Source organism: Sabethes cyaneus, chromosome 1 (assembly GCF_943734655.1).
Source record: "Sabethes cyaneus chromosome 1, idSabCyanKW18_F2, whole genome shotgun sequence".
NCBI lineage: Eukaryota > Metazoa > Arthropoda > Insecta > Diptera > Culicidae > Sabethes > Sabethes cyaneus.
This window is the reverse complement of record NC_071353.1, coordinates 354283-380063: the sequence shown is the minus strand read 5'-3', so window position 1 is coordinate 380063 and position 25781 is coordinate 354283. Positions and strand designations below refer to the sequence as shown.

At 38.0% G+C, this 25781-nt stretch overlaps 2 protein-coding genes across 3 annotated transcripts; one reads left to right on the top strand and one right to left on the bottom strand.

The window, feature by feature from the left end:
- Positions 1-2253: 2253 nt before the first annotated feature.
- On the bottom strand, positions 2254-5449 carry LOC128743498 (zinc finger protein 420-like). Its single transcript, XM_053840097.1, has 4 exons — positions 5397-5449; positions 3216-5332; positions 2912-3154; positions 2254-2858 (listed from the first exon to the last, which is right to left on the bottom strand). Exons 1-4 carry the CDS (start codon positions 5405-5407, stop codon positions 2593-2595), a joined length of 2637 nt encoding a protein of 878 aa, XP_053696072.1. The 5' UTR covers positions 5408-5449; the 3' UTR covers positions 2254-2592.
- Positions 5450-13620: 8171 nt separating this feature from the next.
- On the top strand, positions 13621-16551 carry LOC128742381 (zinc finger protein 883-like). Of its 2 annotated transcripts, none has more exons than XM_053838736.1 (4): positions 13621-13825; positions 13883-15100; positions 15417-15775; positions 15831-15962. In XM_053838736.1, exons 1-4 carry the CDS (start codon positions 13815-13817, stop codon positions 15842-15844), a joined length of 1602 nt encoding a protein of 533 aa, XP_053694711.1. In that variant the 5' UTR covers positions 13621-13814; the 3' UTR covers positions 15845-15962. The 2 variants fall into 2 exon arrangements, with proteins under 2 accessions (XP_053694711.1, XP_053694703.1); XM_053838728.1 differs by having other exon boundaries at positions 13622-13825; positions 15417-15771; positions 15831-16551.
- The last annotated feature ends 9230 nt before the right edge of the window (positions 16552-25781 follow it).

Sequence of the window (25781 nt, the reverse complement as noted above, 5' to 3'; positions counted from 1 at the left end):
ACTCTTCGATATAAAATCCGTTGTTTAGGTTCATCAGCATTTTGGAATCTAAATCAGCCTTTCGTGCCCGCGAGCTAGAACGAAAAACAGTAATTTGTTACGGTTGTGGGAGATATTTTTCATTCTGAGAGAAAGTTTACAAAAATGGTTTAAAATTGATAATTCAATAATTACGGCTTGCTAAAAATTTTGTTTACTTATGGTATAAATTTGGATTAGGTAAACAACATGTCAGTTACCTTAGCAACTTTGTAATGCCTCGGTTAAAATGTAATATGTGCGTTGGTTTTATGTTATTAAAAACTTTAAATTTTAGGTTTATAAAACTGTATCTGTTTTTGTACAGTTTTTATCTACACTTACTCCTTCTACGCGCAGTTTTCTATCCCAAAAAGTACGAAGCATTAGTTGCAGAGTAAAGTGTAAACACTGACGAACTTAAATGACGCATAAAACAAAATCCTCTGAAAAACATCGTCCTACACATTTTGCATACACACTAGCATCTATTGTTACGCATGTTACGGAGTAACTGAAAACTCGAAGGAACTCGAGTGCTGCGGTGCGGCCATGAGAAATTGAGAAATGAGTGCTTTTTGCATGGAGGATGGAATTAATGCGAGTGTCTCGTCTGTTTGTCTGTGGTGTAAATGTTATTTTAGAGCGGTTTTGATGTATAATATTTCATAATGCGGCATCACCTGCGGTGAAAATGCAGTAAGAAAAATTCATAAAATATATTTCTTTTTTCCTTAATTTGATCAAACTTTGCTAAGCGCCTGGTGAGGCAAAAGTGCGATTCATAGACAAAGAACAAGTGCGTTTTAGGTTCTGTATTACAGATACTAGAAACGAAATGTCTGGCAGAAGACTACAGATACTGGAAGAAGCAAAATAGCTCTATCTATGGGTCAAAGAAAAAAATACGGTTGCAAAAAACTTCAGTCTAACGGAAGCTGCACCAGAGATTAAATAGAAAAGTGAAAATTAAGGATATTTTTATTTGGAACTTATCGCAGATTGAAGATATTATGGTTTTATTAGCTACTACTGAGCTAATTTCATGGATTCACACTTTGAAGTTTTGCCCCCGCGGAAAACGCGAGATGGACAAAAGTGCGATTTGGCACTTGATCTGAAAAATGAATAATTTATTATGCATAGTACTATTTTCCAGATGGTTGATAAGTGATAGTTGAATGTAAAGTTATTGAATTGTTTCATCAATATTAAATATATTTTATTATTGTGTTTCTTTTTGATTGTCTTATGAAAATTGAAGAAAGCTTCGAATGTCGCACTTATGCCCCACCTTACTCTATTCGTACAGGAAAAATGTGAATCTAGAAGTTTTTAGGATAATAAAAATATGTAACAAACTGAAAAAGTAAATTTGGAATGAAAACCCGATATAAAATAGCCAAGCATCCAGACCAGCAAACATCTAAACTTTTATTACTAACAACACACTACAATTAGGCTGTGCTACAATGACAATAGATGGTATGAATAGAAGGATTTATGTTACTACTGATATAACATTTACAACTGTTTCATTCATATCCAGTAACCTATATGATTTGCTGTACCTGCCGGTTATCCTGTAAAGTTACAGATGTATTTGTACTTATTTTTTAAGCAATCATTAATGAAAATTCTCATGCTACTAAAACGAAAATCTAAGCCAGAATAAGAAAGCTGTCCTGCTCAGCTAAGGGTTCCGAACACCATACCAAATCAAGAAAATTGTAATTTCAGATATTTTAACACTCATTATGATTATCATTATATGTCTGCATAAATAGTTCAGAGAAATTCGGTATCATTTATTTGATAATTTGCCCGCCCAGTTAGCTCCGGGGTACGGTGCTGGTCTAACAAGCCACTCATCGTAGGTTCGAATATCAACTGGGCGGTACCGCCATTGATTCAAAGAAAATAGTTAATAGTTGAAATAGTTAAAATTATACCAGCATACCCATAAAAATCGAACAGTGGTCGCTACTGGCAAATGCACCTTACCTTACAGTAGCTTCACTATAATCGATCAAACTTTATGGCAAACCAGGAATGAAACCAGAAGTGGTTTGAGCCCATGCTGTAATTTAAATGACGTTTTTATAGGTATACATTAGTTTGCTTTAAATTCCAACAGATGCCACTAAAATGAACAATATTTGGCTTATTGGTTTATATGGACAATCCAAACGCACCAGTAGATTCATGTATATTTATTTGAATAGGGATCTATAATATTACAGTTGTACATTACTATTGGTTTATATCTCCGAATAAAAGACATACCCATATGACAAATATGTTAATTCTGCTTAAGAGACACACGTTGCTAGAAAAACATCCTAAATCAATGCAATCTTAGAAAGTAAACAAAAACGAATATGCATTTGGATTGCAGCAGGAGTAAAATGAACATGCATCTATATTTTTCATTGCATTCCTGCATCTCAAACCAAAATCATAACTGACGCCCAAGAAAGTAATACCGTCGAATTATCCGTTCATAGTACATTTCTGCGTCCACATTTGAACCCATCTGAATTATACACGAATACGGTCACCGTAAACATACATCTACGAGTCAACTGGAAAAATCTGCTCATCTTCTCTAACCGACTCGTCGGCAACCGGTGCTGATAGAGGCAAACCCACATCGACAGGAGGAGTTTTGCAAAGTGCCTGCTTGCAATGTCGCTTATAATTGCTTCCTCCGACAAATCGTTGCCCGCAAATCTCGCATGCAAATGGTCGCTCACCAGTGTGGATGCGTCGGTGTACTGTCAGTTGACCACCTTGTGCGAAACGTTTTTCGCAAAAGTCGCACTGATACTTTTTCTCACCTAAAACAATTCGATAGTAAGACAGAGAATAACACAAAGTACGATCAGCCAACCTGTATGTGTTGTAATGTGCTTGGCTAATGCAGTCGAAGTGGTCAGCTGACGACTGCAGATCTTGCAAGTGTATTGCTTATATTTTTTGCCTTGTGCTCCTATGTCAACCGGGGCAGCAATTTGCTCTGCATTCGGTATATACAATTTGCTCTGGGGATTAAAGTGCATATTGTAATGACGCCGCATTTCATTTTTGTCTACGAATCCTTTTTGACAAAGCTGGCAAGTATACGGACGTTCACCTTCAAATAAAGAATTAAAATAAATATATCTTTCTATAATACCAAACACAAAAATTCGTACCAGTGTGTAGCCTGGTATGGATAGTGAGTGTACCCTTCTGGGTGAATGTTTTACCGCAGATATCGCACATGAAAGGAATGGCCACCTTTCCGTGATTTTTCATATGACATTGTAGATTTTTGAGGTGTTTAAAAATTCGATTACACATCGTGCAAGCCATTATTCCTGGCAGTGTATGTCTAAACTCGTGCTCAACAATGCGTTCAGCGTCCCTAAATGTCAAATCACAATATCGACATTTTGTTTCAGGAATTTCCGGATCATGATCTGCCTTGACATGCTGCAATGCAACAGTCAGAGAAGGAAAATTTTCACTGCATAGTCCGCAGAAACATGGACGATTCGCCTCGGTTTCAGAACACGTTTTCTGGTGTTCTTTTAACTCATCTGGTAAGCGGAATGTTTTTGTGCAGCCTTCACATATATAAGGCCTACCAGCATAATGTTGAGTTCGCGTTCTGTGATCCAATAAATGACCAATTGTCCGAAATGTTTTGCCACAACCTTCACAGTTGAAATTGGCTTTTTCGTCGTGATTTCGACGTTCATGGAGTGCCAACGAAGACGCTTTAATGAACGCTCTACCACATTTAGTACAAATAAAAGCATTGCTTTTAGTGTGCAAATTTTGATGCTTTCGAAGGCTACTAAATAGTGTGTACGTCCTATCACATCTGTCACACTGGAAGCGTTTCAGACCATCGACGACAGCCACGTTTGTATTGTGTGTCGCAGCTATAATCTTAGCATCTAAAATCTCGTCTGCTTCCTTTTCAGCAGCATGACTTCGCTCGTGTGCCTGGCAATCCGCTAAAGTTACAAACCGCTCGTCACAATAAACACACTTAATTGCCAAACCCTCTTCGTGTTGGCGCAAATGTTCGCATAGTACACGTACAGTTGTAATTTTTTTATTGTCACATTTCTGACAGTAATATGGAAGCCATTCCTTGCTATGTTGAACGACATGAACGTTTAGGTCATCTCTTGATTTGCCTACAAAATCATTACATATGTAACATTTCAACTCTCGTTTCAAAAACTGAGCATCGCTTGATTGAGCTTTTAAATGACGTTTCTCGTGAACTTCAAGATCGTGCTTCTTAGTAAACTTTTTATCGCAAAAACGACAAAGGAATCGACGATTCCTTTCCATGTCTGCATTGTACTTTTCGCTGTGCATTCGTCGCATATGACTACTCTGGCCTTGTGCCGAAGGAAATCGTGCCGCACAGTACAAACATTTATGTTTCCTAGATTCGTCGTGCTGACGAAAGTGTAAATTTAACTCTTTCAACTTCTTGATTTCACGTGATGCACAAACATTACACTTGAACGGCAGCATATGTTTATGTTCCTGTCTCATATGTTTTATTAATGCCCACGATTCACTGTAATCTGTGACACAAATAAAACATTTTAATATATCATCTTCGTCGGTGTCATCACTGGCATTTTTATCAGTTTCTGATTTCATTTTTCTGGAACGTTTTTTCCGCTCTTTCTTTTCTTTTTTCACGTCCCCTAATGAAGGCCTGTAATCGTCGTCATCATGGTCATCCTGGAAGTCCCCATTGTCACTTGACTCCGATTTCGTCACTTCGTGTTTGACTGGTAATTTCCTCTTGCGCCGCCGCTTAGCTTTTTCCTTCGCTAGTCGTCTAGCAAGCGGAACATCTTCATATTGAACCCAATCTGAATTATCATCTTCACTTTTTACTGTAGATGTAACGGATTGCGCAGGCACCAGATGTTGTTTTTGATGGTGCTGCAAGGATTGGGTTAGGTTCAAAATTTCCGCTGGTTCCTTTTTTATAGCTTCAAGCTTTTTCGGGAGGTCTTCCACCAACTTCACTTCGACAGGGAGTGCATGGAACGTAGGAGTTGGAGGATCGAATTTCTGCTCGTCGGTGTCGTATTCCTCTTCACTACCATGAATGCTTAATGGTTCATCCTTAACTTCGATGTCTTCGTTTTCAAGCAATGCAGTTGGAAGTAAGCCACCAGGTCGGCTTACTCCAGCAGACCCTAGAGGATTTCCATTAGTCTCGTTTGCATCTTCTTCTTGCTTAACAATATAGATTTCTTCCACATCGTTGTTCGTCGGAATGACATGGCTGCAACAAATAACCAATATTTGCAATATCTACTAGGTAACAATAATATTTTTCGTTTATTTACCGAAGTAACATTTTTCTTCACTACTGGATTACCATACAAAAATAGTTGTCCTGTGTCCTGTCCTGTCTCTTGTCTGTACTTGCCGAGATGCCAGATTTTTTTTAAATATTTATATCGGCATCTAGAGTGACTATATACAGAGTGGCGACAAGTCATCCCAAATGTATGCAATGCGGTTTTCCCAAGGTTTTTCTTTCTCTTTCCTGCATACGCGTTGGATACGTCGTCTGCTCGATTGGAATGACACTGACAGCTAATTATCATTCCAATTTTGACATTGTCGCCACTCTGTATATAGTCACTCTATCGGCATCGACGACAACAACTAGAAGTACTAAAAATACTCAAAGGTGAGAGATACGCGAAAGCAGCCATCTTGGGAACCAATTGAGCACCGAGACAGGGAATTGTCAAAAAGGGAGCAAAATCAAGCACGCATACTATTTGCTTAAATCACGGCTTAAGCGGGGTACGCTGCTGAAAAGTAATGGGTAAAAAGGTATAGGACAAGAAATCGATTTCTTACAGACATACAATTGTACCAGCGTTGTACGTGTACAGCGTTGTACATGTACAACGGAAGGGTGACAGACATACTGCTGTACGTTGTACGTGGTTGTGCTCATCACTGGTATTCTCTAATTGCATGGTCTAAGCGTTGGTTTTTGTTCCTATTCACGAAATGTAAACACAAATTTCAAGATGCCGAGCGTTTAGCGTTAAATCTTTGCCAAAATCTTGCAAAATAATGATTAATTTAAAATTCTGCTTAGTTTTTGTTATCACAACTAGTAGTCATTGGCGCTGCGCGCAGTAAAAATCAAGCAGTTGTAGCTTCGTACAATGTTGAAAGAGGTAGGTACAGAAACCACCGTTGTACCACTTTGCTTGCGTGATTCTATCGTTGTACACGGTGACGACATACAATTGTATACAGGTACAACGCTGGTAGAGTGATTATATACAGAGTGGCGACAAGTCATCCCAAATGTATGCAATGCGGTTTTTCCAAGGTTTTTCTTTCTCTTTCCTACATACGCGTTGGATAGGTCGTCTGCTCGATTGGAATGACACTGACAGATAATTATCATTCCAATTTTGACATTGTCGCCACTCTGTATATAGTCACTCTAAACGCTGGTACAATTGTATGTCTGTCTCTGGTATTAAGCAGTACGCACCTCATAATAAATATGATTTCACGTCCAGATGGCGCAGTTTTACACGCAAGTGAATTAAAACGTCACTTTTCCGAACGGAATAATCCAGCTTTCCACGAGCGATAATGGCGGCTCGTGAGGCGGCTATAGGCGAATAAACGCAAAACTAATGAAGCCCATGCGACTCCTACATTTGGCTGTCCGAACTATAGGAAAATGATGATCAGTTTTACAATTTTTCGCTGGACGGATATACAAATCAAAACATTTTTTATTTACATCTCAGTAGAATGAATATTGCGAACATTAAATTTTCTGCAGCGGGTTAGAAATCTTATTTGCTAGCTAGCGCACTGGTGGTTGCAAATGAAATGTATATTGAGTAGTATATTACAAGTATATTGAGATCCGGATTTAGTTTAGGTGTGTGTGGTTATGTTTATAGGTGCGGGACCGAAAAATTTAGATCCAGATGTATTCATGAATGTGTTCTACTTAATTGTATAAGGTAATTTTAATGGTTTAAAGCAAAATTATAACAATATTTCATCCAAGGCATGCTGAATCAATGTCCTTAATGTTTAATATTTATTATCTAATAAAATTTTATTAGTTTTAAATAAAATGAGGGCAAATAAAAATTATAGTAAGTATATATGTTATTTTCTAACCCAATCATAACATTTGATTAATTCCAAGGCGCATATTTAAAAAAAAATCAAATTAGCTTCTGATGATTTTAGTTTTCTATGTGTTTTGACAGCTTGAAATAAAAATATCATTTATACCGCGGCGCCAACTACCTGTCGAATGAAACTTTTGTTCACCTATTGAGTACAAGTGGGTAGTCCCAAGCAACCAAAAGTTCGAATATTACTTGACACGCGAACTCGAAAGTTCATAATTAGTTCAGATTCAGTTCCGTGGAAATTTCTTGCTGATTAGTAGTGTATATCAAGTATACGTGGAACTAAATGCTTTAAGAAGTGCTGCGAGTACTTCATAGATACTTCAAAGCTATTAGGATGCTACATGAAGTTCTGAAGTAACTTTAGTTGCTAACAAGTTCTGCGTGCTGCTTTTTTGTTTATATTTCTGGTGATCAAGCCAGCAGAACCTGAAACTATTGGAGATTAATTATTTATATTTCACTTGAATAAATTTAATCCTCGCACATTTCTAATTACAAATATAAATTAGAATGTAATGCTCTTCATTATTGTGTTGTGTTGTGTAGCATATGCTGTCGGTATAGTAAATTGCCTATAGTTAATTGCCTGGTTCCAAACTTTATGTTCTATAATTAACTCGCGCTGCATAAAGCTGCTGCAAGCAGGCTTGCTGATAATCGCATCATAACGCCTATTTTTAGTCTTCAAGCAGGAACGCATTCGAAGATTCAATAACGCCTCACTGCTCCAGAATGAAGATAATAATAACACTACAAAGCTTGCAGCGATGTGACTTGCGAGAGAATAATACATAGGCCGAACATTTGTGTTTTATCTTTGCGCTTTCTATTCTTCGCCTTCGGTCCGTTTGCGGTGCGAAGCGTACATGATATTCTTCACTCTTCTTCGAATGCTTCGATCTTCATGAAGAAGCGAACAAAAATTTATCACCGAGGCGATGATTAATAGCTTAGTTTAGTTGGATGCAGATAACGGATAAAATGTAAAAGCAAACTGTTTCCGTATTTTATTTTTGGAAACCTTAGAAAATAGTGTGTATGTATGTATGTGTGAGTGTACGTATGCGCGAGTGTACGTATGTGTGTACTTAAGAACGTTTTGCACTCACTTTTCTCAGAGTCGATAGACAGATTTGGATGATCTTGGTGACAAATGAAAGATCACTATTGAATTTTATATAAGTATATAAGCAAACGTTATTTGAAAACTGTTCTGTTTAAACCTATCAAACGAAAATAAACTATATTTAAACTTGAATACTTAGGAACGTATATAAAACCGTCAAAACGAGGATAACCAAAACATCTATCAAGTGTCGATTTTATGTATTGATGTATGTATGTGTGCTTGCATGTATGTATATGAGTATGTGTGTATTTGTGGTGTATGTACGTGTGCTTGTAACTTCGCGCAGAATTCGCCAAACCGAACCGGGAATTGTCCGCTAAGCCTTCAGAATTGCCTCGAAGAAATATTCTGAGATGTCAGTTTTGTTTTTAAAAAAGAATAAAACTGATTTTCGAATACGGTCGTGTCAAAAATAATCCGTGAAACGTGCCAAAATCGGTTTGATCTGTAGCTGGTTTATAGAAATAGTTACTCGTAGAATTAAAATAGCAAGAACTAGTTTTCCTATACAAATTTCAAACAAATTTTGCGTTCTTGCAATCAACAAAGACTTGCACTGGACAAACAATTATTTATCTCATTCAATTTCATATTGTTTCCGTAGTTACTGATATTTTACATATATTCGTAGAGGACTGAAAAAATGATCATCTATGTGATATATTTTCCTAACCATACGAATATATTTAAAATTAATAAAGGTGTTGATAAAATAAATTAACTGGGTGACGCTAAGAAATGTTTACGCGCCCCAGGAAGAGAAATATCACTATTGCACCTAGCACATTCTTGAATTAGGCCATTACAAATACATATTTTATAAAGTTTTTGTCCTTCCGGTGTTCGGCCACTGAAGGGGGAGGGACGAAAAAAAAGCAAAGTGAATTTTTTAATCGAGCAAAAAAAACATGGATTTTAAGAATTTTTATTTAAGGTTTAAACATGAAAACCGAATCTATTCTTGCTTATAATATGTACGTTATTATTTTCTATGCAAAAATATACGAAAAAAGACAAAACCGAGGGAAATTTTTTTTGAATGGTTTTCGGAAATTCCATTGTTCGAATTCGTGCTAGAAGCGTATATTTGTATACTTTATATATCATGGTAAAATATTACTTTCTTCGGGAAAATAGTTTGAGTAATAGCAGCCTGGCCGATAGTATGTAAAATTGTTTTACTTGATTAAAAAAATCACATTGCCCCCCCCTCCCCCTTCAGTTGCCTCACGTCGGAAGGACAAAAACTTCATAAAATACAAACAGTGGCATAACTTGAGACGGCTGGCCCTAAAAAAAGTTAAAATGACATAACATGATAATGCGTAGCATTCGATTTTGTTCTGGTTTTACAAAAAAAGGAAAATTTGGATATTTTTGAAAAATTTATCAGATTTAAAAAAAAATCGAAAGACATTTTAGAACATGTTTTAAGCTATCTTTAATAAAAATGAGATAAATCTGAGGGGACATGTTTTGATAATTCAAGTTTAATGATTTTTGTCTTGATTTTGAAAAGTTTTTTCTTTCAGTGTATTTTTTCCGAAAATATACTTAATTTCCTATAACTTTTCCGTTGACGTCATTTTTAACAAAGAAGTGGTTTCCGAGATACGATATTTAAAAAAATCCCATTTATAAATAGGGTAGATGATCTATTAGTTGCGCCACTAAGCACAATATACCTTCATTTTGCTTGTTTATTGAGGTATATGCTTCAATTAATGCTTGTGGGATATAAATTTATCAAATACAAGGGATTTGTCACAAGGCAAGACAATTGCTTTCGTTGTACGAGAAGCTTTATAAAGAAAAAATGAATTTTCCGATTCAATTATATTGTACCAACAGTTGCACTAATGTTTCCTTAATTAAGTTTGATGTTCCTTTAATTGTGTTATTCCATATACATTGCTAGGTTGCTAAGTGAAAAAACATCGTAGCAAAACTATAGATGAGCGCCTATAGTTGTGCGCTCCAACTGCGCGTTAAATTTTGGAAAATTGGTATTTTAGCAAATAATGCTTTAATTTTAAATGGTGTAGTCTAACTACCAATACATCTAAAAACCTGTTTTATATAATGAATGTAATTGTTTTATCTAAAATGCTACGGTGACGAAAATATGCATTAATAATGAATAGTAGCGCAACTATTGGTACTACCACAACTACTGGATCAACTACCCTACGCCCTTTTGAAAAGTTACTCTTGACGAAAATAATTAAGTTTCGTAGAAAATGAATCCTTGTGTGGCATCTAACATATCAGCAAACTTTCATTTCATTAAAAAATATTCGAGACAAACCGTTTTGTTAGTTGAGTTAGAATTGCTCAGATAGTGCACTTACACCCCTTTCCTTCCAAACGAAAACCAACTTTTATTTTGCTCGTTTTTTTCATGTTTTTAAAAAAGTCATTAAACGGTAAAATTTTGACGTGAATTTTCTGGCATGCATAAAACCTTACTCAAAGTATCCTTTCCTACCATTATCTCGATTTTTCCAATTTTGTCACTTACACCCTTTTCCTTCTCACCCCCTCAAATCAGACCGGACCAAGTCGCAAAATTTAAATAATTTAAATTATTGACAACACACGGTTAAGAATTTCCAAAGCGACAATTCACTCTAATCAGAATACATAAATGTTTTAAACAGCCAAAGATACGAAATGATTTCGAACGATTGAAACCTTTAAACTACACAGTAGTAGCAAACTTGGACTTTGACTTCGACCGGCCCAAGTCGCAACATTTAATAAAATGAGTTAATGACAGCAAACGATCAAGAAATTTCTAAGCTACATTATACACTAATCAGACTACATAAATGTTGCAAACAGCCAGAGTTATGAGAAGATTTCGAACGATTCATAGCTATAAACCATACAGAGCAGCAAACTTTGAACGCGTTTTTCTCGAAATCAAAGTTTTGTTACTAGGTTCGGTTTGACTTAACGCCGACCAAATAATAGAATTAAGAGGAAAAGTTTTAGGTTTATCTAGCCGCAATGCAACAAATCTTCTGATTCTGTTTACCATCACAACGAATTTTGCCATTCGACATGAATAACTGGTTTCCCTTGTTTCCTAAAATCATTCATTCATTCGCGAGGAAGAACCAAAAAATATTCTTCATGAAGAATGTAGATGATATCGCTCACTATTGAATGCTTCTTTAGCTGAAGACTGCTTTGTGAATCGCATTAACCCGTAGTTCAAGAGTGAGCAATACTTGTTGCCTGCCATGCAGGCGATAATTCAGAGAAGAACGAAGAACATGAAAAAGCGAAATATGCCGAATAGCTTCAACCGCAAAGCTGATCTGAGAAGCTTTTTTTCACAGGTCGTGCAACTCTCTGGAGAATAACTAACAAAGAGAGTAAAGCGCTTTCGCGATAATCAGCAAGCCTGGCTGCAAGTTGTAAAACGAACTTTTACTTAACAACTCATTGGCAAAATTCGCATCGCTTGTATACGACAAAGGTGACGCAGTGGATCGGTATAGGTTTACAACGCGGAACACCCGGGTTCAAACCCAACAGCAGGCAAATGCAACGAATATAGAAGTTAGGTAGAAATATAAAAATAGAACATAGAAGTGCTGCTAAATTTGTTTTTTCTTAGTTTTTGACAGTTTATTTCGAAGCTGCTTAGCGTTCTATGCAGTGGACCCAAGACAGCTTGAAAGTTCGGTTAATTACTTAAAAGTGACGCTGCTTAGCAAGTTATAGATTGATATACATAAAGCTGTTTAACCCTTGTTAGACACCACCCAAGTAACCAAGAGTTCGAATAATGGTGTCTAACAAGGGTTAAACAGCTTTATGTATATCAATCTATAACTTGCTAAGCAGCGTCACTTTTAAGTAATTAACCGAACTTTCAAGCTGTCTTGGGTCCACTGCATAGAACGCTAAGCAGCTTCGAAATAAACTGTCAAAAACTAAGAAAAAACAAATTTAGCAGCACTTCTATGTTCTATTTTTATATTTCTACCTAACTTCTATATTCGTTGCATTTGCCTGCTGTTGGGTTTGAACCCGGGTGTTCCGCGTTGTAAACCTATACCGATCCACTGCGTCACCTTTGTCGTATACAAGCGATGCGAATTTTGCCAATGAGTTGTTAAGTAAAAGTTCGTTTTACAACTTGCAGCAGCTTTATGCAGCGCGAGTTAATTATAGAACATAAAGTTTGGAACCAGGCAATTAACTATAGGCAATTTACTATACCGACAGCATATGCTACACAACACAACACAATAATGAAGAGCATTACATTCTAATTTATATTTGTAATTAGAAATGTGCGAGGATTAAATTTATTCAAGTGAAATATAAATAATTAATCTCCAATAGTTTCAGGTTCTGCTGGCTTGATCACCAGAAATATAAACAAAAAAGCAGCACGCAGAACTTGTTAGCAACTAAAGTTACTTCAGAACTTCATGTAGCATCCTAATAGCTTTGAAGTATCTATGAAGTACTCGCAGCACTTCTTAAAGCATTTAGTTCCACGTATACTTGATATACACTACTAATCAGCAAGAAATTTCCACGGAACTGAATCTGAACTAATTATGAACTTTCGAGTTCGCGTGTCAAGTAATATTCGAACTTTTGGTTGCTTGGGCATTATTCGAACTCTTGGTTACTTGGGGTGGGCACACCCAGTAAACCATTTGGATTGAATATCTCGATTGCAACTGAGATATACGAAATCATATCTTAAAGGAAAAGTTATATTTCACGCCATATAAGAACATATATGTACCGTGAACCCCCGTTCATTTGACCGTTTTTAATCTGAACACTTTTTAATTTGAACCCCGTTGGTACAAACAAATCGTGTTTATGTGCATTGTCTGCATAAACAAATGATGTCATGTTGAGAATGACGTTTGAATCATTTTTAATTTGCACATCGTGCAAACCAACGGGGTTCAAATTAAAAATACTCAAAAAAACAATCTAGTCACACTGGCTACAGCCCTACAGCATTTTGCTCCGCAGTAAGTGCTGGCAGTTTTTGTACACTGATACCAAATCGTTAGCTTTAGTTTCCGCGTATCTCTAACTGTGAGTATTTCTAGTTTAAGCTGCTCACTCCCAGTTTACTTCATTTTTGTTATTTACTTAACGTATACGTCACCGTGGATTCTATTGTCAACACGAATATTTTGCAGCGGTGTGTTTGGTATTCTGCCGCTACTCGCATAACAATCCCATTTTATATCGAGCTTCTTATATAAATGGGACTGTTATGGGAGTAGCGGCAGTATTAAGCTATTCTTGCTATTCTATTAACTGCAACACCCATCGTGAAGTTATTGAAATAATACCATACGATGAAGTCTATGCATTATGTTGGATTTGAGAATAAAGTGAATATTAAAATTTATTGCGAAAACTAGCTAAAAATAAAACTAGCTACAATGTTGTGCCGGTTTGTATTACATGAAATATTATCTTATATTGTTGAAATAGGTGTTATTCCTTGCAGGCAGGTGATGTCCGACACAAACGGAATTGAACAAATTTATATCGTCAAATCTGAAGTGAATTCTGAATGCAGAGATGGGGTTGATGCTCTTGCATGCTCTACACTTGATCAAGAGGAGGTGGATCAGATTAAACAAGAACCGCAAAGTGATAATGAGGAACCAGGGAACGGTGAAATTGTGTCAACTAGTTTCGGAATGCTGGATGTTATTATTAAAGAGGAGGTAGATGAACTTGAACGAGATGACATGGGTGAATCGAGTTCTTTTCGAAAAGAAAGCATAAAAAAACAAATAATCAACAACGAATATACTAGTAATGAGGATAGTAATGGCAGTGATTTGTCATATTCAAATACGGACACATCCGAAGAGGAACATATACAAATGGAAAGCGCACAAATCAAGAGCTTGCGGGCTAAATATATGTCGGATCTCAGCTCAGATGAATCTGTAAAAGTTTCGAAAAAAAGAGGCCCGTATAAGAAAAAAGAAAAATCTACAGTTAAACCAAAGCAAATGAGGAGAAAGGTTATTAAACGTTTTGTTTGTCACTATTGCCCCAAAAAATTTTCCACTTTGTTTAATATGGAACGGCATGAAAAGAGCCATGAGACAAACGCTGAGAAACAAAAATTCAAGAAAAAAAATTTGTGCTTCATATGTCAACAAGAAAACGAAACTAAGGATGCACTGCATGATCATCTTTGTGTCCATGCGGATATGCTACCATATATGTGCAGCAATTGTGAGAAACCAGTAAATGTACTCTCCGTTAGGTTACTAAATAAGCATTTCCAACTGCACAAAGAAATGAAAACCGGAATTATTAAATGTATGTATTGTTCGGCTAGGTTTCATTCATTATCTGGTTGTCGGCAGCACGAACGTGGTCATGTTGAAGGAGAACACATTAAAGAAGCTGAAGCAAGGGCGGAACTTGAAAGTAAGCGACTTAATGTGAAAGTAATCATCGTTGATGGATTAAAGCGATATGAGTGCGAATATTGCGGCAAATCTTACTCACTGTTAGCGACTTTGAGAAGACATACTAATTCGCACACCCTTGAAAAAGTTTACATGTGCAAGATGTGTGGAAAGATTTTTAATAAAGCATCCTCACTAACGCTGCATGAAAAAGTGCATTCAGATGTTAAACCATATAAGTGCGAAACCTGTGGTAAAGGATTTAAGGAAACAATAAGATTGATTCAGCACAGGTTAACAAATATTTTATATTCTTATTGTTATAAAGACATTCAGTTATTTTGAAAGAAAAGAGTTGTTTTGTATCTGTTCGTTAACAAAGCAGTGTCTGCCAGCTTTACTAAAAATTTATAAAATTGTTTCACGTATAATTTTGATTATACGAAAAATAATGTACAATAGATAAGCTTTTACATGAATTCCTGCTAGCGTTTATGTTTTTTTCTTATCTATTATATTTTTCGATCGAACTACGTCAGAAATTTTGCTGTTATGTTCAATTTTTTCTACTAAATTTATTTTCAGTTTTATTTTTATTTTATTTTGCAGACGTATTCATACCGGTGAAAAACCATACCAATGTCAGTGCGGAATGGCATTTCGAAAGAAGTATATTTTGAAAGAGCACAGACAAATATGCGACCTTCCAGAGGATACAATAAGAAGTACGGAATGTCGCTTCTGCCAACAAACATTTTCCCACTATTTGGAAATGGTTGAACACGTGAGAATGTCACATGCGCTAGAAGCACCGGAAACTAAATGCCAATACTGTACGTCAAAGTTTAAAAACGTTGTCCAGCTTATAATACACGAACAACGACATAATATGCCGAACGTCCTAAAATGCAACCAATGCAATCGTATTTTTAAACAAGAAAATCACTTAGATACACATATTAAAGTAGGTACATTGCACTATAGCTTGGATTATTTCTTAGTACATTTATATTATTTTTACAGTCACACATCAATGAACCCGAGGCGTTTATTTGCGATATATGTGGAAAAACTTTCAGCCAAAGTGTGAATTTGCGAATCCACAAACGAATACATACTGCAAAAAGAACGGCCGTTTGCGATCTATGCCCTAAAAGCTTTTTAAGCTCGAACACTATGCGTCGCCATCGCTTAACTCACTTCAAGGGAAGTAGCAAAAATTATATCCCATCGTTGGACCAGCGGGGAGTAGGAACCATTGACAAAAGTAAAATACATGTAGTCGATAGTGTACCTCTTATTGAGCAAATGACCCTTGAACGAACTGTAATATAACATCTAGGCTAAGGTGATATTAGGCCGTCTTAATAAAAGCGTTTGCTTTACTTCACCCACAAGGTTGACACGGGTAAAGCAAAGCAAACTGTTTTATTCATACGGGCTATTGTGTAAAAAAGCACGATAAAATTCGTTCGACACGTTATGTTGGTGTTTATTAAAAATATAGATAATAAATATAAACGTATGTTTAAAAATATCCAAATATCTCCTCTCTTAGGTTGAGTAGCTTGACGGTTTTGCAAATACTATCAAGTGTGTACAAATTTATAAATATTCCAAATAAAAATGATATATATAGTACCTGGCAGCTGGAATCTATTTTACGAAAGGAATTTGAAGTTCGATAGCATACAATGGAAGTATTTATTGTTTTATTTATTGTTTTAAGCTGGCAACTCTCTAATAGCGAATTCATAAATTGCCTTGGGTTTGAACAATACGTGCAGTTTGATAGATCGACCCGTAAACCATAATGCTATAGACAGTTTTATCTATCACTAATAAAATTTTAAACCTAACAATTATAGGACCCAAAGACATACTTTTTATGTTTCTTAAAACATTTTTTTTATATGTTTAAACATAAACATCAAAAGAAAATTTCTTCTTTATTATGAGGCACCCTATAAAAGGTATATCACTTATAAATTATATTTATGTGTGAACTGCCATAAAAATTATGTGCCCTTACACATACTTTTAAGCTTTTAATGTGCCACATTGATTTAATGCACGGACAATTAAGATGTTGTCAATCTGATAATAGCGAAGTGAAGAGGTGCGACGAGAATACAAGCGTGGTAACCATGGCATGGCGGTAGAGGAAATGCGTCGTCAAACACGAGCGTCTGTTCACCAAGGGGGTGTGGCTCTCCATGTTAGGGGCGGTTGATTATTATACTCGTCCTCGTGCCAGCAGGGACTCTAAACCGTGCTGTGCATGATGATCCTCCGGCGAGACAGGGGGTTAGGCGCAAGCCCAACAAGCCGCCCTGGAAAACAAAAAGTTACCAACAACGAAGAAGAAAATAGGGATCGGAACAATCGTCGTCGACCTACGCGACGAAATAAGGACTACGGAATGGAATTGCAAATTGCTCGGCTTCCCGGGTTGCGATAGGATAATCTGTGCTGTGGCACCACCAACGAGCTGGGAACCGGCTTTATAGTACTGGGAGAGATGCGCCAGCGTGTGATTGGTTGGCAACCGATCAACGCAAGGATGTGCAAGTTGAGGATTTAGGGCCGTTTCTTCAATTACAGTATCATCAATGTGCACTGCCCTCGCGAAGGGAGATCCGATGACGAGAAGGAGGCGTTCTATGCGCAGCTGGAGCAGGTGTATGATGGCTGTCCGCGACGAGACGTGAAAATCGTCATCGGTGACATTAACGCGCAGGTAGGACGGGAAGATATATATAGAGCGGTAATCGGGCCAAACAGCCTGCATGCCGCAATGAACGACAACGGCCAACGATGCGTACATTTTGCAGCTTCCCGCGGTATGGTAATCCGAAGTGCCTTCTTCCTCCGCAAAGATAACCATGAGGTCACCTGGAGATCACCAGACCAAGGAATCGACCTTTTCGCGTGCGTGATAGCGACTAGTGGGTAAAACTTTCGGAAAACGTTAGCATGCCTTTGGCACTTTATTCACGTCAAGTTGATATTTCCACCTTTAATTGTTGTTGTAGAACTTTTAAACATACGTGAGCGGAGTTCCCAAAAGCAAATAAACATTGTCGAAAAGTGTACCAACTTAAAGAAACTGTCTAAAGAAAAGACACTGGAGCTCAGTCACTCACGGCCTCCTGTCATCATTAAACTTGATTTGCTCAACGATGATTGTTGTGCGTGACTCTGTTCAAAGTTGCTAGGAAAAGTTCGAACAATATTTTTTCGAGTTCAACATTTAGGCGATTTTATGAACTGTACGATACAAATTTGATTGCCTGGTGTTTTCGTTAGGCAGCACGGATCGATTTCGTGATTATACGATGATATTTGTTGCCGTTTGCTTACAGTCATTATTTTCAGTCGCGTTCATCGACTGATACTCCGCAAGTTTTCGAGCAAAAGATTCAGAAGGTTTCATCGAGATTCATGCGCACTTGGTTTCGACTAAAGAAACTGACTAAAGTAAAGAAACTGACTAAAGAATTGACAGGTAACTCATTTTCAGTTCGTCGAAACCAAGTGCGCATGAATCTCGATGAAACCTTCTGAATCTTTTGCTCGAAAACTTGCGGAGTATCAGTCGATCAACGCGGGAGAAAATATTGACTGCAAGCAAACGGCAACAAATATCATCGTAGCATCACGAAATCGATCCATGCTGCCTAACGAACACAGTGTCTTTTCTTTAGTCAGTTTCTTTAGACTAAAGAAAAGACACTGGAGCTCAGTCGCTCACGGCCTCCTGTCATCATTAAACCTGATTTGCTCATCGATGATTGTTGTGCGTGACTCTGTTCAAAGTTGCTAGGAAAAGTTCGAACAATATTTTTTCGAGTTCAACATTTAGGCGATTTTATGAACTGTACGATACAAATTTGATTGCCTGGTGTTTTCGTTAGGCAGCACGGATCGATTTCGTGATGATACGATGATATTTGTCTAACTGACTAAGGAACTGACATAGGAACTCATATTCCATTCGTCGAAACCAAGTGCGCATGAATCTCGATGAAACCTTCTGAATCTTTTGCTCGAAAACTTGCGGAGTATCAGTCGATGAACGCGGCAGAAAATAATGACTGCAAGCAAACGGCAACAAATATCATCGTATCATCACGAAATCGATCCGTGCTGCCTAACGAAAACACCAGGCAATCAAATTTGTATCGTACACTTCATAAAATCGCCTAAATGTTGAACTCGAAAAAATATTGTTCGAACTTTTCCTAGCAACTTTGAACAGAGTCACGCACAACAATCATCGATGAGCAAATCAGGTTTAATGATGACAGGAGGCCGTGAGTGACTGAGCTCCAGTGTCTTTTCTTTAGTCAGTTTCTTTAGTCGAAACTAAAGAAACTGACTAAAGAAAAGACACTGGAGCTCAGTCACTCACGGCCTCCTGTCATCATTAAACCTGATTTGCTCAACGATGATTGTTGTGCGTGACTCTGTTCAAAGTTGCTAGGAAAAGTTCGAACAATATTTTTTCGAGTTCAACATTTAGGCGATTTTATGAACTGTACGATACAAATTTGATTGCCTGGTGTGTTCGTTAGGCAGCATGGATCGATTTCGTGATGCTACGATGATATTTGTTGCCGTTTGCTTGCAGTCAATATTTTCTCCCGCGTTGATCGACTGATACTCCGCAAGTTTTCGAGCAAAAGATTCAGAAGGTTTCATTGAGATTCATGCGCACTTGGTTTCGACGAACTGAAAATGAGTTACCTGTCAATTCTTTAGTCAGTTTCTTTAGTCGAAACCAAGTGCGCATGAATCTCGATGAAACCTTCTGAATCTTTTGCTCGAAAACTTGCGGAGTATCAGTCGATGAACGCGACTGAAAATAATGACTGTAAGCAAACGGCAACAAATATCATCGTATCATCACGAAATCGATCCGTGCTGCCTAACGAAAACACCAGGCAATCAAATTTGTATCGTACAGTTCATAAAATCGCCTAAATGTTGAACTCGAAAAAATATTGTTCGAACTTTTCCTAGCAACTTTGAACAGAGTCACGCACAACAATCATCGTTGAGCAAATCAGGTTTAATGATGACAGGAGGCCGTGAGTGACTGAGCTCCAGTGTCTTTTCTTTAGTCAGTTTCTTTAGACTAAAGAAAAGACACTGGAGCTCAGTCGCTCACGGCCTCCTGTCATCATTAAACCTGATTTGCTCATCGATGATTGTTGTGCGTGACTCTGTTCAAAGTTGCTAGGAAAAGTTCGAACAATATTTTTTCGAGTTCAACATTTAGGCGATTTTATGAACTGTACGATACAAATTTGATTGCCTGGTGTTTTCGTTAGGCAGCACGGATCGATTTCGTGATGATACGATGATATTTGTCTAACTGACTAAGGAACTGACATAGGAACTCATATTCCATTCGTCGAAACCAAGTGCGCATGAATCTCGATGAAACCTTCTGAATCTTTTGCTCGAAAACTTGCGGAGTATCAGTCGATGAACGCGGCAAAAAATAATGACTGCAAGCAAACGGCAACAAATATCATCGTATCATCACGAAATCGATCCGTGCTGCCTAACGAAAACACCAGGCAATCAAATTTGTATCGTACACTTCATAAAATCGCCTAAATGTTGAACTCGAAAAAATATTGTTCGAACTTTTCCTAGCAACTTTGAACAGAGTCACGCACAACAATCATCGATGAGCAAATCAGGTTTAATGATGACAGGAGGCCGTGAGTGACTGAGCTCCAGTGTCTTTTCTTTAGTCAGTTTCTTTAGTCGAAACTAAAGAAACTGACTAAAGAAAAGACACTGGAGCTCAGTCACTCACGGCCTCCTGTCATCATTAAACCTGATTTGCTCAACGATGATTGTTGTGCGTGACTCTGTTCAAAGTTGCTAGGAAAAGTTCGAACAATATTTTTTCGAGTTCAACATTTAGGCGATTTTATGAACTGTACGATACAAATTTGATTGCCTGGTGTGTTCGTTAGGCAGCATGGATCGATTTCGTGATGCTACGATGATATTTGTTGCCGTTTGCTTGCAGTCAATATTTTCTCCCGCGTTGATCGACTGATACTCCGCAAGTTTTCGAGCAAAAGATTCAGAAGGTTTCATTGAGATTCATGCGCACTTGGTTTCGACGAACTGAAAATGAGTTACCTGTCAATTCTTTAGTCAGTTTCTTTAGTCGAAACCAAGTGCGCATGAATCTCGATGAAACCTTCTGAATCTTTTGCTCGAAAACTTGCGGAGTATCAGTCGATGAACGCGACTGAAAATAATGACTGTAAGCAAACGGCAACAAATATCATCGTATCATCACGAAATCGATCCGTGCTGCCTAACGAAAACACCAGGCAATCAAATTTGTATCGTACAGTTCATAAAATCGCCTAAATGTTGAACTCGAAAAAATATTGTTCGAACTTTTCCTAGCAACTTTGAACAGAGTCACGCACAACAATCATCGTTGAGCAAATCAGGTTTAATGATGACAGGAGGCCGTGAGTGACTGAGCTCCAGTGTCTTTTCTTTAGTCAGTTTCTTTAGTTGCGGTTAAAGAAACTGACTAAAGAATTGACAGGTAACTCATTTTCAGTTCGTCGAAACCAAGTGCGCATGAATCTCGATGAAACCTTCTGAATCTTTTGCTCGAAAACTTGCGGAGTATCAGTCGATCAACGCGGGAGAAAATATTGACTGCAAGCAAACGGCAACAAATATCATCGTAGCATCACGAAATCGATCCATGCTGCCTAACGAACACACCAGGCAATCAAATTTGTATCGTACAGTTCATAAAATCGCCTAAATGTTGAACTCGAAAAAATATTGTTCGAACTTTTCCTAGCAACTTTGAACAGAGTCACGCACAACAATCATCGTTGAGCAAATCAGGTTTAATGATGACAGGAGGCCGTGAGTGACTGAGCTCCAGTGTCTTTTCTTTAGTCAGTTTCTTTAGTTGCGGTCGTACTGTTCGCTTTCGTGCTTTCGCCTGAAGCTGGCTGAAGCTTTTGAACCAGCTGCACAACTGCGTCGCCCTGGCAGTGAAACGGAAAAACTGCAAAAAGCGCAGGAGCAAACTGCTCGACCGCCTGAATGTCGCTTGTAACCGTTGCCGCGATGACGTCATTTTGCTGTCAAATGACACCACTTGGTAGTTTGTTTACATGTTTTTTGTCACATCCAGCGGTTTTGATTTGAAATTTCGTGAAGGATTACTGCATCAGTTTCTGTAAAATGCATGTAAGGCACTTTCTCTTAAATAAAAACTAATTTTTTTATCATTTTCTGCCGGACAAAGATATAAAACTCAATTCAAACTTTAACACCATGTAAACAAACCACCAGATGATGTCAAAAAAGTGTGGTTAAGAGCTCCCGTGTAATGCTCTATATACCACGCAAGTTGCAGTCACGCATGGTTGATAACGTTGCACCTAACACAGCCAGCGTTAGTTACCATTTTGCTAACACATTGTCGCCGGAAATACCGTTCAAAGCGTGTAGGAAATGTTCCTAACTATTCTAATTATGCTGCTCTAAATGCACCCTCCATCGTGGTCTACGCTTGGTAGCACTTTGCTAACCGAATATCACCTGCAATTCCCACTAAAATGTATGCTAAAGTTTGAATTATGTTGCCCATTGAAAGCTCTCTAATAGACCAAATCAAGGTGACGTCATCTGGCAGATACTGGCGCCCTTGTTTACAAACAGACCAAAAAGCAAAGCCATGGGTTTATACCGTCTTTAGACATTACCCTTCTTTATCGACAGACTTCGCAGCCGGCTGTTAGAGTACAGGAAAATTACAGGGCCAGTGCAACAATCCTACTGACTCTAACTAGCAAGCACCGCCTAGCCGAGATTCGAACATACGACGACTGGCTTGTTAGACCAGCATCGTACCTCGAAGCTAGCTGGACGGTTAACACAGACCGCATAGTCCAACAAAGATTCAGCTGTTTAAACGGCAAGTTTGTAGTTTAAACAGCAATATGACTAAATTAGAAAAGCCATTATACCTTGTGAATCTTAGTAGAATCAGGCCATTCGATGTCAAAGTGACTTTAGCATGGGTTTATTCTCAGGCCCCTCATCGCCCTTCCTTCATGCTGAGTTCTATATTATCCCGATATGGCCTATTGACAGTGCAAAAATGAGACCCTTATAGTAAAAATGCACTGGTTTTGCTACGCCAGGGATGACTATAATTGGGGACTGTGCGCTGTCATGTGGAACGAGGTGGGTAAAGTAGAGTAAAGTATTGATAGAAGGGTACCCAATTACACACAAGCACGCATAAAAAAATTCAATAAGCATATCGCTCACTCAATAGCGACTATAGCCAAAAATAAATGCAGTGCGGGTTATACAACAAACACCCGGGCGATATCACAATAGATCTAACCATAATGGTCGCAGTGATGAGTCCATACAGGAAAAAAAAAATACCTGTGAAATGTTAAATACAACACGCTACATTCGATATAAACAAAAAGAAAAATTGACCAAAATGTAAACAAGGGCGCCAGTATCTGTCAATTGACGGTATGGTAATTTGGTCTTTTCTGCTTAGGTGGCTTCCAGCTCCCAGCAATAATTACCTTTCTGTTACCAAAATATCACTTGAAATTCCCACTAAAATCTATGCTAAAGTTTGAATTTCTGTTACCGGAATGTCACATGCAATTTCCACTCAAATGTATGCTAAAGTTTGAATTATGTTGCCCTATGAATGCTTTCTAAGCAAGTAGCTGGCAGGCGGCCATGTTTTCGATGCCAACATGTTAGCGTTAGCGTAAACGAGAAATCATATATTCTCCACTCTTCACACAAGTTAGTTCTTCAGCTGTCAGTGGGGCCCACGACTCCTGAGCCCGCCTGATGTTAGCTCTCGTCAAAGCAAAGCAAACGAAATAAAGGTGCCAGTTAGCTGTTTCTAAGTCCCCTTAGATGACCACCTCCTCGACATCGCTATCTTGGTCCACAGAGTTTGACAGTACCCCCATTAAGTTGAACCCCTCACTATTGTACCCCAAACAACAATGGCCGTCGCATTGAATTTCTATGAAGTGATTTCCCGCCCTGTGTTTTTGACGTTTCAGTTTCAGTCACAGAAAAATGGCGATGAGCCGCGGGTCGTAGGTGACTCAACTCATCCCGCAGGCAGGCAACCATGTTTTCGCCGCCAAAATCTCGTGTGTGCGAAAATGAAATAACATTTCACCACTGCGTTTCACTAGAGAGCCTTATAGAGTGTGTTATTATTACATATATGTAGCATTGAGAAACTCGAAATCTTTAATTTAAATCGCAAGGTGTAATTAATAATTAGCAATAACAGACAACAGCAGCATAACTATTTAAGGTACGACCATTAACTGTGGTAAAATTATCATGAAAAGGAATTGCATATCCAGATATTTTAAAAGTTATTTACTCCAAATGTCTGTTGATCACAGAATAATCTGTGCGTGCGGCAACACTGACATACGCAGCTGCATTGTTGCTATCCAGCTATCCACGTGCGATAATGGCGGATATTGAGCATAAGTGGGCACAATCTTTTGACATTCATTGGAGAAGCGTAGAGTTCGCCCTGACGGAGTTACTATGGATACATTCATGATTGTTTGTTGTTCGAGTGTGAAAATGTAAACATTGTTTACTTTTGCAGATCAGCTGAAATGGAACATAACTAAACGGATTCCAACTTTTATAGTGGTCTGCGGCCATAATTTGCTGAAGGCACTGACTCAGAATACTTTTTCACAATCGTGCGAATTAAACATTCGAAACATTACACATTAACGCAAACATTGACTTCATGTTGGTCGAGCCGTTGTCAAGTTTGCTCTCGAACAGCGTCTCGACTTGATAAGAAACTTTCCGTTGCGTATTTGGACATTCTCCCTGAAATTAGCGAAAACTGCAAAACCACAATCCATAAAACTTGTTGTCCGTTCAATTACCGTGGACCCCCGTTCGTTTGACCATTTTTAATCTGAACACTTTTTAATTTGAACCCCGTTGGTTTGCACGACGTGCAAATTAAAAATGGTTCAAATGTCATTCTCAACATGACATCATTTGCTTATGCAGACAATGCACATAAACACGATTTGTTTATACTGACCTAGCGTGTTTAATCGGTTTTACATTTCGTTTTCCTAACGATTAAGATAGAAATCCGATCGGAAAATGCAATATTCGCACTTGCAACTGCCAACTAAAACAAACCACCAAAACAATAACAAAGAGTAGGGCGGCCAGTTCACACAGGTTTCAGCATATTTCGGGTTACCAGTTGTTCAAATTAAAAAGTAACCCCGTTAGTTTGCATGAGGAATCGTTCAAACGAACGGGGGTCCACTGTATATTCCTCTTTAGCTGATCTGCAAAATTGAACAATGTTTACATTTTTACATTCGAACCACAAACAATCATGAATGTATCCATAGTAACTCCGTCAGGGCGAACTCGACGCTCCTCCAATGCATGTCAAAAGATTGTGCCCACTTGTGCTCAATATCCGCCATTATCGCTCGTTGAAAGCTGGATAGATTATTTGTTTCAGATGGCGACTCTCTAGTATTTCAGAAAAATCTAGATAGAATTAACAAAAGGGCGAATGTCGCAAATGTAAACAAAACGGGTGAGTTATTTTTTGCTGGACCAGCATTCGCGATGACGGCATTGAAAAAGATTTCGTAGGCTGCTCGCACTTACAGCAAATCTCATGCCGAACTGTCAACGTGTGCGTGATGACAAAAGCAAAAATACTTCCCTTCCTTTTTTTCTCACGCAAAACCCTGAACAATATCAGCAACACCGACATAGCGAATAGGAAAACCAACCCTCACTCGGTTTGTTTACGCTTGCGGCATTCGCCCTTTTGTTAATTCTATCTTCAAATATGGCATCTCTGCTCGTCAGTCTCGTGTCTCGCTCGTCTCG